Source organism: Mirounga angustirostris, unplaced genomic scaffold, assembly GCF_029215605.1.
Source record: "Mirounga angustirostris isolate CCGP_5_RB_7025 unplaced genomic scaffold, mMirAng1.0.hap1 SCAF_4, whole genome shotgun sequence".
NCBI classification, from domain to species: Eukaryota; Metazoa; Chordata; class Mammalia; order Carnivora; family Phocidae; genus Mirounga; species Mirounga angustirostris.
The window spans coordinates 113,826,791-113,842,565 of record NW_026991712.1 but is presented as its reverse complement, the minus strand read 5'-3'; the positions used below and the strand labels follow the sequence as shown (position 1 = coordinate 113,842,565).

General features: G+C 35.5%; 1 protein-coding gene across 1 annotated transcript in view; it reads left to right on the top strand.

Annotated features, from left to right (window-relative positions):
• Positions 1-15,775, top strand: part of EPHX4 (epoxide hydrolase 4) — a 42,240-nt gene that overhangs the window by 13,069 nt on the left and 13,396 nt on the right. The window contains exons 4-6 of the mRNA XM_045895390.3: positions 1,821-1,949; positions 5,967-6,070; positions 10,018-10,166. Coding sequence (XP_045751346.1) covers positions 1,821-1,949; positions 5,967-6,070; positions 10,018-10,166 — 382 coding nt within the window. The remainder of the gene's footprint in view (positions 1-1,820; positions 1,950-5,966; positions 6,071-10,017; positions 10,167-15,775) is intronic.

The window sequence follows — 15,775 nt, the reverse complement described above, 5'->3', positions numbered from 1 at the left end:
GGGTGTACAGGCGAAAATATTTATAGAGGAAATTGAAAATAATACATGTGGAATGACGATTCAGTCCACCAGCCAAGAATGACTTTGAAAATTTGTTGTTGTTGTTGTTTATTTTATTATGTTATGTAAATCACCATACATCATTAGTTTTTGATGTAGTGTTCCATGATTCATTGTTTATGTATAACACCCATGCAGAACATGCCCTCTTTAATACCCATCACCAGGCTAACCCATCCCCTCACCCTCCTCCCCTCTAGAACCCTCAGTTTGTTTCTCAGAGTCCATAGTCTCTCATGGTTCATCTCCACCACCGATTTCGAAAATTTGTTTTTAAAAGTATTTCTAATGTATGCAATTTATTATTTTCAGAACTAATTATTGGAAATTTGATTCTTGTACTTAGAAAATTTATTTCTTCAGAAGCCACATCTAAATAATCATTTAGATGCAGAAGCACTTACACTATCTTTCTTCTTTTTTTTTTAAGATTTTTATTTATTTATTTGAGAGAGAGAGCACAAGTAGGAGGAGAAGCAGAGGGAGAAGCAGACTCCCCACTGAGCAGGGAGCCCAGTGTGGGACTCGATCCCAGAACCCTGAGATCATGACCTGAGCCAAAGGCAGATGCTTAACCACCTAGGCCACCCAGGTGCCCCTGCACTATCTTTCTTATATTGATCAGCTAGTGCTACAATATTATTGTGTAACAAACATGCCAAACTCAGTGGCATATAGTCATAGGCATTTATTCAATGCTCATGGGTGTGCAGGTCAAGTGTAGGCTGGACCACTGGGTCTTTGCCTCAGGTTACAGGTCCTGCTGGGACTGGCTTCTCCCTCTGAGTTGGGCTGGAACCCAAGTTAAAGGGGAGTAGCTACCTAGTGGCAGCTTTTCCTCTTCTCCTGGCAATGGCAGAAATGGCAAGAGGGGGAGCCCAGATGCAGAAGCATATTTCACGTTTCTGCTTGCAGCACATTGGTCAAAGCAAGTCATGTGGCTGAGTCCAAAGTCAAGTCAGACTCCCACCATATGACCAAAGCAAATCACATGACTAAGTTTAATATCAAAGGGGTAGCAACGTATACTCCTTTTATGGCAGTGGGGAGAGGGGAGGAGTAAATACTTTTTAACAATAATTGAATCCACTACATCTTTTTTGACTAAAACCCAGCTGCTACCATGGTATGTTAATGGAGCTAATATTATTTTAAAAACCATGAAATCAAACTAAAAGCCTTTTCTACAATAATCTAAAGAGAACATGGATCTAGCCAAAATTCCAAGAGGAGAAAAAAATGGATGAGGTCTGGGGGTATCAATGCAGTGTTGTCATTTAGTCTGATTACAATAAAATAGACTCAAAGACATTGATTTCCGATAGCCATATTTCATTCCTCTTCTGTGGTAATTCAGTCAGACTTGGCCTAAATTTGTCTTCATGCAATATTCTAGGCAAATCGATAATATAATCTTGCTTATGACCTAATTATGTGTAATCTTTACCATGGTTTCCCAAACTCAGGTTCGTGGGACTAGAGCTGAGCTAGCTATTTCAGGTTTTTAAAAAAATACAGATTCCTGGGAGAGATTCTGAATCTGAAGGTCTAGAATGGAGGTTGGACATCTAAATTTTCTAAAAAGCTATTTAGGTGATTCAGACATATAGGTTTTGGAAACACCAAACTCAGTATCTGCATAAAGTGCATAATTAGAGTCAGATTATGGGAAGATTAGTTTCAGAAGTATACTCATTTTATGTAAGGTAATGATGCATCCACCTTCAATGACATCAACTTTTTTTTTTTCTCCATTACAGGGTATAGCAAATGTGTTCTTATTGGCCATGACTGGGGGGGAATGATTGCTTGGCTAATTGCCATCTGTTATCCTGAAATGGTGATGAAGCTTATCGTTATTAACTTCCCTCACCCAAATGTATTTACAGGTGAGTTTAAATTTTAATTAAAACATCTTTGCTAATGTAACAATTCACCATTGTCACTGACACTTTGGATTAAAAACAGCAAAATTTGAATAACATAGTATTTTTTAAATTAAATGACTAAAATATGATATTAGCATATAACAATGTCAGATATGTTGACTTTAAATATTCCACAAGAGTCTGAGAAACCATAGCTTCATACTTGCTTGCATAATTCTATTTTTTTTTTAGAGAATATTTTACTGCTAACTTGGAGAGGGATAAAGGGGAAAAAATGCAGTAACATTACTTTGACAGTAATGAATCTTGACAACCTAGAAATAAATTCTCCTCTTGCCTGACTGCTTGGGCTATCAGGAATGACAGCATTCTTTAAAGCCACAGTTCTCAAATTTTGAGTTTCAGGACTCCTTTATACTCTTAAAAATTACTAAAGACCCATTGAGCTTTTGATAATATAGGACATATATAAAAATATTTACTGTATTAGAAATTTAAAATGAGAAAAATTTAAAATTATATATTAATTCATTAAAAAATAAATCTAGTACCTGTTAACACGATTAACATCTTAATGAAAACTAGCTACATCTTCCCAAACAAAATTTTAGTGAGAAGAATGTCATTGTTTTACATTTTTGCAAACCTTTTTAATTTTTGGCTTAATAGAAGACAGCTGGATTCTCAGATCTGCTTCTGCATTCAATCTGTTACAATGTTGTTTGAATTGAAGTGTATGAAGAAATCTGGCCTCACACAGATTTGTAATTGGAAAAGGGAAGAGTATTTTTTTAAATTTTATTTATTTGAGAGAGAGAATGAGATAGAGAGAGCATGAGAGGGTCAGAGGGAGAAGCAGACTCCCTGCTGAGCAGGGAGCCCAATGCGGGATTCGATCCCAGGACACCAGGATCATGACCTGAGCCGAAGGCAGTTGCTTAACCAACTGAGCCACCCAGGCACCCCGGGAAGAGTATTTCAATAGCCTTTTCAGATAACTGTGGATTTTCTTCTTTAATACTAAACCAAACTAAAAAATTGGTGGTTTCTTAAAGGTTAGTAACAATGTAGAATCTGATGTCATATTAATGAACTTTTTGTACTCTGTTACATTAAAATCCATTAGTCTCTCTAGCACCTTGAATGGATTTTTTACCCATGCGTGATTTTGCATCATCATGCATTGGAAGATATTGGTCCATTGAGTTATTCAGATCTTCCATACTTTGACACATTTTATTATATTATATCAAAGAATCACATTAATACTGCCCCAATTTCATCAAAAAGTTGTTGAGTATTGCAAAGCTGTCATGCTCACCATAGCAAATACACATCTCCAAATTTATAATTTTCATTTGAAAGCTTGAATTTCGTTGTTGGCAACAAATACTGTTGTTTTCCCCCAAGTGACAGGCTCACTGTTCATTTTCAAGAGACTGTCAAATACTCAAGTCTGACTGGTGATAATTTGTTAGTCATCCTTTCAAGTAAAAAATGGTATTCCATAAGAAATGCAACTAACTCAACTAATCAACTCAAAGAATTGCAGAAGTGCTGTTCCTTCAGACAACCATTGTACTTGGGTGTTCAACAGAACTGCTTTGTGTGTACTTTCTGTTTCATCTCAATGTTCAAAGGACATGTACACAAAGGTTGAAATTTAATAAAATTAATAATTTTCGCTATTTTATCTAGGGCATTCCTAAGTGAAACTGGCACTTAATCTTATGTATCTATGTATTTGTTTGCTGCAAGTGTGTTGTGGTGAAGCATATAATAACTGCTGGTATTGTTTAGCGTCACTGCCTTGATTTGTGCTCAGGCAGCAATGGCTTTATCTACTATTGCTTTTGTACCATGAGCACAAAGGTCAACACATGAGAAAAGCTAATAATGTCTTAGTATTGTAATGAAATAGTTTTGACTGTCTGGATTGTTTAAAAAGGTCTTAGGGATCCCCAGGGTTCACGTGGGCTATAGTTTGAGAACCCCTGCTAGAATAAAGGGAACTCTTAAAATCCTCAGTGTTTAAAGACCAGTGAACCATGACTAGGCACATTTTTATTTGGTTTTGGCAAAAACTATCATCGTGTCCTCTTTAACTACCCTTGTCAAGTTTTCTGAGTTTCAGGTACTGCTATGACTCACAGCAGCCCTCTAGGGAACAAAAAATTCTATGTTGGGAATACGACTACATAAAAGGGATAAAGGGAACATGACTACATAAATATCATACATTATAAGTGTAAGAGTTGAATTTTATTTTATTTTTTATTTTTTAAAAGATTTTATTTATTTATTTATTTATTTATTTATTTATTTATTTATTTATTTGAGAGAGAGCGAGAGAGCACAAGCAGGGAGAGTGGCAGAGGGAGGAGAAACAGGCTCCCCGCTGAGCAGGGAGCCCAATGTGATGCAGACTCGATCCCAGGACCCTGGGCTCATGACCTGCGCCGAAGGCAGATGCTTAACCAACTGAGCCACCCAGGTGCCCCAAGAGTTGAATTTTAGAGATATATCCAATTGTCCTATTTCTATTGACGTGATAGCATGAATGCTTAGGATTCAAATATCAAACTGAAATTCACTATATTTTTCTCAGTTGCATTAAGTAGGAAAAGTTGTGCTACATGCTTGTTCCATTGATTGGGACCCTTGAGTAAATGTTATTTTTGTGATGTTGCTAAAAGGAAAAAATTGTAGTTGGTCATTTCAGCAAGAAGATTCTTGAAATATTTTTAGAATTGTTTTATCCAGACTAGGTTCAACCCTAGTCAGGTTAATATAAGGTCTTCAAGTAATACGCCTTTATTTAACCCTTAATTATATTAATATCTCTTAATGTGGGGCTGAATAAATTTTGTTCAATGATGACTTTTAAAAAAGTATAGCATAACTTACCTGAGAATTATAGTTCTAAAAATTCCAACTATGTTAACACTAACCATGTTAGTTACAAAATTAGAAATAAGAAAAAAAGTGACTTCTATAGCAAAGAAAATAAAAATATAGTGCACAAGAAACAACAAGTATGTTCACTTAATATGTGTGATTACACTACTCTCTAGTTTAAAGCTTCAGTGTCTTTCCAAAGTCCTTAAAAATCCATCTCCTCTGGCCCTCCCTGACCAGGCTTCTGCTTTGCTCTCTGACTCATCTCATGCCACCTCTCACACGTCATTCACTATACAACAGTCACACTGACGTTCTTTCTGCTTCTTAAATGTGCCAAGCCCAGGACCTACTTTCTGTTCCTGGATTTTCTTCCTAGATCTTTGCATAGCCAACTCCCTCTTACCATTCAGGACTCAGTCCACATATCACATCCCCAGAGAAGCCTATTTTGATCACCTCTGCTAAATAATAGTCCCTCCATATCACCCAATCATCACTCTCAATCAGATTACCCTGTTTTAATTTTCTTTATGGTATTGTTGCTATCTAAAATGATCTTTTAAAGTATCAATTATTATTGTCTAAGTTCCTTATTAATGGGAACCTCTTCTGTCTTGTTGACTGCTAACTCCCCTCACACACAGTAGATATTCAAATATTCCTTGAATGAATGAATTTCTTAGATACATGAATGAACTTATAGGAAACATTCTAGTTTCTGTTGAGGTCAAGTGAATAAGGTATTCAAATCTGCCTGAAAAGAAAGTCTTTTAAACAACAGAAAATTACCTCCCCATAAATCCCTAGGAAAAGTGTGAGGTCACTGATAATAACCTTGGAGAAAAGGCTGTGTTGTTTGTGTTCCCTGTTCCTTTCTCAGTCAAGACTTCATAAAATGAAACTTTTTTATTTAAAGTGCTATAAATTTTCTAAATATTTGAAATATCCATAATAAAATATAAGAACATAGAAATTGTTCCAAAGAGAAATATACAGAAGACTTACTTGTGGATTCTTTTTTCATCTCAAGGGTGAAATTGCCTTAAAATGAAGTTCTTTCAATAGTAAGTAATTTATACCCCTTGGATAAGGTCTAACATGGCATTTTAATTTCAGAATATATTTTACGACACCCTGCCCAGCTGTTCAAATCCAGCCATTATTACTTCTTCCAAATTCCATGGTTCCCAGAATTCATGTTCTCAATAAATGATTTCAAGGTAAGTCAAATATGGTGATGGGTGTTAACTAGATTTATTTGGTGATCATTTTGCAATGTATACAAATATTGTATCATTATGTTGTATACCTGAAACTAATATAATGTTATATGTCAATTATACCCCAAGAATAAAATTGAAAAACGGGAGCCCAAGAAGACGACAAAATTAGGAAATTAAAAATAAAAGATAGGGGCACCTGGGTGGCTCAGTCATTAAGTGTCTGCCTTCGGCTCAGGTCATGATCCCAGGGTCCTGGGATCGAGCTCTGCATCGGGCTCCCTGCTCAGCGGGAAGCTTGCTTCTCCCTCTCCCACTCCCCCTGCTTGTGTTCCCTCTCTCGCTGTGTCTCTCTCTGTCAAATAAATAAAATCTCAAAACAAATAAATAAATAAAAGGTAGACAGATGCACTAAAAAAAGAAAGAAAGAAAATAAAAAAAGAAAGAACTGGTCCTGCTTATGTTATCTGATTTGTTTAAAATAATCATTTATTGATTATTGTGATGTGATGCCCACTGCTAGGCATTTCCTCCTAAGTAAGAAAAAAAAGGTTAAATCAAGCAAATAATGTATTAATATTAATGGAAAACATTAAAGTGCATCCTTCAGAAAGAAAAATAGGCAAATGCTAAAATTTAATAACTTCTAAGACCTCATCTATAGGCTTACTTATTTTTACACTCTCTGTATGATTTAAGTGCCTGGTTATTGTTCAATTTTTTTGTGAGAGTCTGTGCCCCTGTAGGCATACCTCTTTTCAGAGAACATTCCATGGAGAGACAAGGGAATATGAATGCCAGGTGAGAGAGTTTGACATAACAGAAGTGGAGGCCTTTGGGTGTAAACAAAACCCTGAAACAAAGTAAGTGTGCGGGAATTGGTGTACCATATACACGGACAACCAGGAATCATGTGTTGTCTCTGTTTCTTGGAAGTTTTTCGAATGCTTCTTGTATATCTAACGTCGTGTTAGATATTTAGGGAAGCTTTAAAAGAGAATATTATTTTACTTGGAAATACTTCTGTATATATCTCTGACAGATAAGGACATTTTCTTAACAAATATCTCCAATACCATTATCAAACCTAACAGAATGAATACTTCCTACTATCATTTAATATTCAAATTTCCATTCCATTGAATTTCCATTCAAATTTCCTTAACACTTTATTTGTTTGAATCAGGAACCAAACAAGGTCCATACATTGTATTTGATTGTTACAGTTTTTTCAGGCTATAACAGTTCCTTCTTCTTTTTTTTTTAACACCATTTTTTTATTGAAGAAATTTCAAATTTGTTCATTTGTCCTGAGGAATGATCCACATCTTGGATTTGGCTAACTACTTCATCATGGTGTTATTTAACTTGTTCTGCTAACCCTTATTTCTCCTACTTCATGGTTGCTATTAATCTAGAGGCTTGGTTCGGTTGATTTTTAATTTGACAAGAATACAGGCAGGTGGGGCTGTGTATTTCCTAATGCATCACATCAGGGAAGCACCTAAGGTCTAGTTCTCGCAGTTTTACTAACACTAACACTGACCAGTGGGCTCACGAGTTGTCAGCCTATCTAAATTTCCTAACAACCTTTCACCAGATAATTTTAGCATACCTTGATCATCACTGCCTAGGTCCATTATTTCATTAGGATTTGCAAAATGGTGATTTCCTAATTCTATCATTTTTTTCTGCTTTTATTAACTGGAATTCTTCCTTTTATTAACTAGAATTGTCCACTTCTACTGTTTGGCTATTCTGAAATACAGTTCACACAAGAATGGCAGGATAAATGCTTCGTTCTTTACCTTTATAAACAATTTCCAAAGTAATGACTTGGTGCCCTAGAAATCTCCAATGATAACCAATGAAGTTTTTTTTCCATATTATTATGAGCTCATGAATTTTAAAAATATATTTGACATGTATCAATCAATTATAGTCGTTCTTTTTGATGCTCAGATTGTCTCACATTAGGCAAGTGGAAACTTCTTCAGGTTGGCTCCTGTGTCCTTTTGACATAAATCTTCAGTCAGTAATAGCTTGCTTCCTTAATGTCCTAGGTTCACTTTTTATTTCCTGCTGTAGATCTGGAGTCAGTCATTTATTGAAGGAACTCAGGCTCCTATTAGTAGGAAATTGTACTTAGAAACCACAGTCTGGGTGTCAAGGTGATCATTGTTACTGGGTTTTTATTGCTTCTAGATCTTTCCATTGGATAGATATTGTCCATACATATTTTTAGAGTAAAAAAAATCATGAGTTCTTATTCATATTTCCAAAGCAAAATTAAGACTACAAAGTTTTGCTTAACTTTTATATTTTATAAAAAACATTTATGTGGTTCTAGTCAAAATTCTAATACAAGGTACAGAGAGGTCTCACTTAGGTCTCTGTTTCCTGTTTCTGTGTCTCTATCCCCCTCTCCATAGGGAAACCATTTTGGTTAGTTTTTGTTTCATTTTTTTATTGTTTCTTTTTAAAAATATAAGCATATGTGAATGTATTTGTCTACTCCTCCTTACACAAAAGATAACATACTATAAACACTATTTTCCACCCTTTCTTTTTTTCCCCACTTAAAAATATGTCCTGGGGATCAGCTACTCCATAGTATGTAATCATCTCCATCTTCTTTTTTTTTTTAAGATTTTATTTATTTATTTGACAGAGAGAGACACAGTGAGAGAGGGAACACAAGCAGGGGGAGTGGGAGAGGGAGAAGCAGGCTTCCCATGGAGCAGGGAGCCCAGATGCGGGGCTTGATCCCAGGACCCTGGGATCATGACCTGAGCCAAAGGCAGATGCTTAATGACTGAGCCACCCAGGTGTCCCTCATCTCCATCTTCTCTTGGAGTATTCAGAACACATAATACACCATCATGTGGCTACACCATAGTTTATTCAACCAACCCCCAACTGATGGACATTTTTTGTTTCCAGTCTTTTGCTATTACAAATAATGTTTCAATTAATCACCTCCTGTATAAATCATTTCATAGTTTTGCAGGTGTGTTTTGGGGTTGAGGGATCTTCATTTTATTTTATTTTTTAAAGATCGATTTATTTATTTTGGAGAGAGAGAGAGGGTGAGCAGGGGGAGGGGTAGAGGGGGAGGGAGAAAAATCCTTAAGCAGACTCCCCACTGAGCATGGAGCCAGACATGGGGCTCATCCCAGGACCCTGAGATCATGACCTGAGCTGAAATCAAGAGACTGACGCTTTACCGACTGAGCCACCCAGGTGCCCCGAGGGATTTGCATTTTAAACAAGAATCCCAATCATTCTAATGCAGGTGATTTAGGTCTACACTTTGAGAAATGCTGGTATAGAGCAGTGTTTTTCAAATTGTGGGAGGGGGCCCATTAGTGAGTCATGAGATCAGTTTTGTGGCTTGCAATTTGAATTTTTAAAAATAAAGTAGAACAGAAGTGAAATGAAAATATCACTACATACTATAATAAGAGTAAGGGATATTTCTTTAAACATTTGTTTCAGAAACGTTGTAGGAGTATGAACTGGATCATGATAAAAAATGTGTTACTCTGGATTGTGGTCAAAAAAAGTTCAAACAATTGTGGGGGGAGGAGAGTAGATTGGTTGTTAGTAAACAGATCAACTACTGTTAGGATATTAGGGAAGACTTTAGGGTGGTGATAGTATCTGAGCTTAGCCTTGTAGAATGTGAATAGGCACCAAGAAAGACAGGTGGCTTTTCCTAAGGGTGAAGTGTACATGGGGGATTTGAAGGGAAGAATATCAAACATCAATCCAGGAAAGCAAAAATGTGTCTAATGTGTCTGTAAACAATGAGGTCTTCTACCTGGCTAGAGCAGAAAGGGGGAGTTGTTACTGACACTGACCATTATTCCCCTTCAAAAGCCAAAAGTTTAGTTTATGGTTAGGTAACTAAAAAGTTTTAATTATTTTCTTTTCACTTAAATTAGGCTTTGAAACATCTGTTTACCAGTCAAAGCACTGGCATTGGAAGAAAAGGATGTCGATTAACAACAGAAGATCTTGAAGCTTATATTTATGTCTTCTCTCAGCCTGGAGCATTAAGTGGCCCAATTAACCATTACCGAAATATTTTCAGGTCAGTATAATTTCTTTTTAGTTAAATAAAATATTCATTCCCTGAAGAGCCAATATTTTATTTTTTTCCAAGTTTTATTTAAATTCTAGCTAATTAACATACAGTGCAATATTAGTTTCAGGTATAGAATTTAGTGATTCATCACTTACATGCAACACCCAGTGCTCATCACAAGTGCCCTCCTTAATACCCATCACCTGTTTAACCCATTCCCCCACCACCTCCCCTCTAGTAATCCTCAGTTTGTTCTCTATACTTAAGAGTCTGTTTCTTGGTTTACCTTTCTTTCTGCCCCCACCACGTTCATTTGTTTTGTTTCTTAAATCCCACATATGAGTGAAATCATACGGTTTTTGTCTTTCTCTGACTGACTTATTTCACTTAGCATAATACTCTCTAGCTCCATCCATGTAATTGCAAATGGCAAGATTTCATTATTTTTTATGGCTGAGTAATATTCCAGTGTGTGTGTGTGTGTGTGTGTGTGTATACATATGTATGTATATGTATACCATATATTCTTTATCCATTCATGAGCCAGTGGACATTTGGGCTCTTTCCATAATTTGGAAATTGACAACAGGAAACAACAGGTGTTGTAAGGATGCAGAGAAAGGGGAACCCTCTTATACTGTTGGTGGGAATGCAAACTGGTGCAGCCACTTTGGAAAACAGTATGGAGATTCCTCAGAAAGCTAAAAATAGAGCTACCCTATGATCCAGCAATTACACCACTAGGTATTTACCCCAAAGGATACAAAAGTACGAATTCAAAGACATACATGCACCCTAATGTTTATAGCAGCATTCTCAACAATAGCTAATATTTTATTTTTAAGATTAAGTTCACTGTTTATCCAAAGACTCAAATAAAGTGTTCTGATTTTGTAAGTTGCCTAATCTTTTCTTAAGGAAACTTTAAATATGGAAGAGTAGAGAGAATAGTATAATGGATCTCCCATGTAGTTGTCACTTATTTTATCCATAACTCTATCCACTTCTTTACCTTTGTATTATAGTGAATAGATGTATATTTGTAATCATATTTTAAATGATAATTATTCACTCAAGAAGTATTTATTAAGCACTTTCTATGTTCTAGTCTATGCCAACACTCAAGATATAGTAATAAGCAAAACTAGACAAAGGTCCCTGATCTCACTAACCAAGTGGGGAAAACGGACATCAAGCATATAACCACAGCAATGAATATATGGTTATAAATAAAGACATTGAGAGAAAGGGATGAGAACTGAACAAATAATGTTTGAATAGAGAAATGAATAATGAGTTACATATTGACTAGATAAAGTTGGGGATAGAGGGATTGGCATTCCAGAAAAAGGAAACAGCATGTACCAAAGCTGTGTGGGAAGATAGAGAATTGTGGTTTTAAGTAATACACTGAAGGCTAGTATGGCTAGCACACAGAAAAAGACAATGAAATGAGAATGGGTCCAAGAGTAAGCAGTGGCTGGTCATGCAGAGCCACATAGACCATATTAAGTACTTAAGAGCTATGAATGTGAAGCTAGTAAATGAGTGTTTCAAGCAGAAAAGAGAAAAAATCCAATCTGTATTTGGATAAATTCATTCAATGTAAGGAAATTACAGTGGTCCAGGCTAAAGATCATGGTAGCCTGAAATAGTCTGAAGGCAATGGAAATGGGGAGAATGGATAGATTTAAGAGATATTTAAGAGGAAAAGTGACAGGGGTTAGTGATGTGTTGGGGGTGGGGGTGGGGGCGGGAAGAGGGATGTCAAGGATGGCTCCTGAATTCCTGGCTTGAACAGCTATATGGATAGTCATGCCATTCACTGAGAGAAAACACTAGAAGAGAACTGGTTTTGAGGGGAAAGTCATAAACTTTATTGATCTTAAACTAGTTGAGTTTGAGGTGGTACCTTAAATATTCAAATAGGTAGATAGATACAAGGGTTTAGAATTCAAAGGAGAGAATCTGTGATGAAGATATGTAAAATCTTGGTGTCACTGACAGAGACAAATGAGGCTTTTGTTCAGAAGATATTGTCTAGGGAGAAAGTATAGAATGAAAGACAAGATATGGAGATTTGTCTGTTTGGGTTTGGACTCTAGATAGGAGAAAAAGATTTCTCTTAATAATTAGCAACCCACAGCCTGCCTTGAAAAGGGTTTAGAGACTTGAATTTATGCTACCTCCATAGCACTAGAACTATCAGTGAAAACATTATATTTCAATATCATCCTAGGCTGGTACACTTTCCTGGCAGAAACAAAGACAGAATTTCTCTGGAGGATACATTTCAACTCAGACTTACAATATTCCCACAGATAAAGTCCTCTGAAGATGAGTTCATAATCCAAATTATGAAAAATATGAAGCTACCATTAATGAGTGAGAAAACAACTGCAGCAGAACTCTTAACACATTTCAAATACTAGAACTAACAGATTATAAAGTGTGTTTAAATCATTAAATATATGAAAGAAAAAACTATGAGAAAGAATAAGAAAATATCAAGACAGGCTGGAAAGAGCTGAAAAAGAACAAAAGAACTTCTTGAAAAGAAAAATATTGTTATTGAAATTTAAAATTCCATAAATGAGTTAAATAGCAGATCAGACAAGCTAAAGAGAATTATGTATTGGAAGACAGCTCTGAAAAAATTACCTAGAATCTTGCTTAAAGAATTGAAAATATAAAAGACAGGTTATATTTGACTTAGAGGATGAAATTAGAAATTATATAGATAGATGATAGAATTAGATAGAGACACACACACACATATACATGCCAAGAATTTTTTTCTGGTAAAATAAATTAGAAATAGAATGTATTATTTTCAAACCAGTAGAGCATGACAAGAAAACTAGCAACTCAAAAGAAGGCAGGAAAGGAGAAAAAGGAAGCAAAGTAAATGGAATGCACAAAATAAGATGTCAAAAGCAATTTAAATATGTCAGTAAGCACAATAAATATGAATGTATTATACTTGCCTGTTAAAAAACTAAATATCAGGGGTGCCTGGGTGGCTCAGTTGTTAAGCGTCTGCCTTCAGCTCAGGTCATGATCCCAGGGTCCTGGGATTGAGCCCCACATTGGGCTCCTTACTCAGCGGGGAGCCTGCTTCTCCCTCTGCTACTCTCCCTGCTTGTGTGCGCTCTCCCTCTCTCTCTCTGTCAAATAAATAAATAGTTTAAAAAAACAAAAAACAAAAAAACTAAATATCAGATTGGATTAAGTCACAATTAAAGCATAAGGACACAAAAGGGTTGAAAGTAGGAGGATGGAAAAAAGTTATAGTGGGTGTATTTTATTTTATTTAAAGATTTTATTTTTAGGTAATCTCTACACCCAACAAGGGGCTTGAACTTAAACCCTGAGATCAAGAGTTGCATGCTTCACCAACTGAGCCAGCCAGGCGCCCCTATAGTGGATGTTATTTTAAATAAAACAAAATCTCTCAAACTCTTTGAATAGGGAATCCAAGGGGAGTTATGAGATTATATGAATTGAGGGGAGAAGAAGCAAACCCATACCTTCTTTTTTGACTAACAACAACAAAATTTACAAAGATAAATGTAAAAATTTTTGGCAAAACAGAGATGTTAATTTAAAAAGTATTTGTAGGTACCCATTATTAAGCAAGGCAATGATTAGAAAGGCAGACTGACATTGCAGAGGCTACAGGTTTATCTCGTAGGATATAGTAGCAACATTGTCTCAAGTCCATGTTTTGTCATTTGTTTGTTTTTACAAATAATATTTGTAAGGAGAGTTCTAAGAGAAAATAGAATGACATTTTCATACAAGTCTAAATTTTTAACAAGAGATAAAAATAATAGTTTTTAAATGTTCTTGATTTATCCCTTTATCAAAGTTAGCTTTGTGATACAAAGCAAGTAGCTATAAGGAAAGAGGGAAAATATTCTGATCTTTCTGAGGTTCTTTTACTAACAATTGTTCATTAGGAGGACCTGCATTCCCAAGAGTAAGCTCTAGATTCCTACTAATTGGCATGGAGAGAGAAAGAGTGAAAAAAAGCAGGCCTGTGAAGGTCAAAACTTACAATTTTATATAAAGGTGAAAGACAGTTTTAAACTAGATTGCTATAGGTTAAATCTGGCTGGGTCAAGGCCACATCAAACCTTCTAGAAGCTCAACTGACCTCTTCTGATGATTCTTTACATTAGGGTAATTAAGGCCAAGTACATAATTAAAAATGGTTATGCAATATATAATGACTACAAATGAAGTATGGTACATTATACTTAGGCAGGAAAATCACTCTCATTTATCACCCTAAGATTCCTCAGGACCATAGCCTCATTTAAGGACTCTCAAAAATTTGGAGCCAAGGAACTAGAATGAGCTCGGAATTGGATTAACTATAGGATCTAACCTGCAAAAAAGATAAACAAGTCTAAACCTGTAACAAAGCACCAAATAATAAAGCAAAAACTGATACTTACAAGGAAAAATGACAAATTCACAATTACTACTGGAGATTTTAACTCATTTCTCTCAAAAGTTGATCAATCAAGCAGGAAAAAAATTAATAAAGATATGGAAGATTTGAACAACCCAATTAACATCTTTGATCTGATGAACAATTCTAGAATCCTGCATCCAATAATTAGAAAATACACAATATTTTTAAGTACATAGCTATGTTTACAAAGATTGATTATGTACATACAGGACTACATAGCAAATCCTAACCAATACCAAAGGATCAATATCACATAGATGGTGTTCTTTGAACACAATACAGTTAGAAATTAACAATAACAACAAACTTTTAGAAAACTCCATATATTCAGAAATTTTAAAAGCTTTTAAGTTACTCATGGCTATGATCCAGTAATTGCACTACTAGATAGTTACCCAAAGAAATAAAAAATACTGATTCAAAGGGATACATGCATTTTTATAGTAGCAATATCAACAATAGCCAAATTATGGAAACAGCCCCAGTGTCCATTGACTAATGAATGGATAAAGAAGATATGGTATACATATACCATGGAATATTACTCAGCCATAAAAAAGAATGAAATCTTGCCATTTGCAGTAATGTGGATGGAGCTAGAGAGTATTATGCTAAGTAAGTGAAATAAGTCAGAGAAAGACAAATACCATATGATTTCACTCATATGTAGAATTTAAGAAACAAAACAAATGAGAAGGGGGGAAAAAAGAGAGGGAGAGACAAACCAAGAAACAGACTCTTAACTATAGAGAACAAACTGATGGTTACCAGATGGGAGGTGGGTGGGGAGATGGGTTAAATAGGTGATGGGGATTAAGGAGTGCATTTGTCGTGATGAGCACCAGGTGTTGTATGGAAGTGTTGAATCACTATGTTGTACACCTGAAACTAGTATTACACTTTATGTTAACTAACTGGATTTTAAATAAAAACTTTTAAAAAATTACTCCTGGATGCCTGGGTGGCTCAGTCGGTTAAGCATCCAACTCTTGATTACAGTTCAGGTCTTGAACTCAGGGTCATCAGTTCAAGCCCCACACTGGGCTCGATGCTGGGCATGGAGCCTACATAAGAAAAAAATGTTTTTAAAAAAATTACTCATGGATCAAAAAAAATCATAATGGAAATTCGT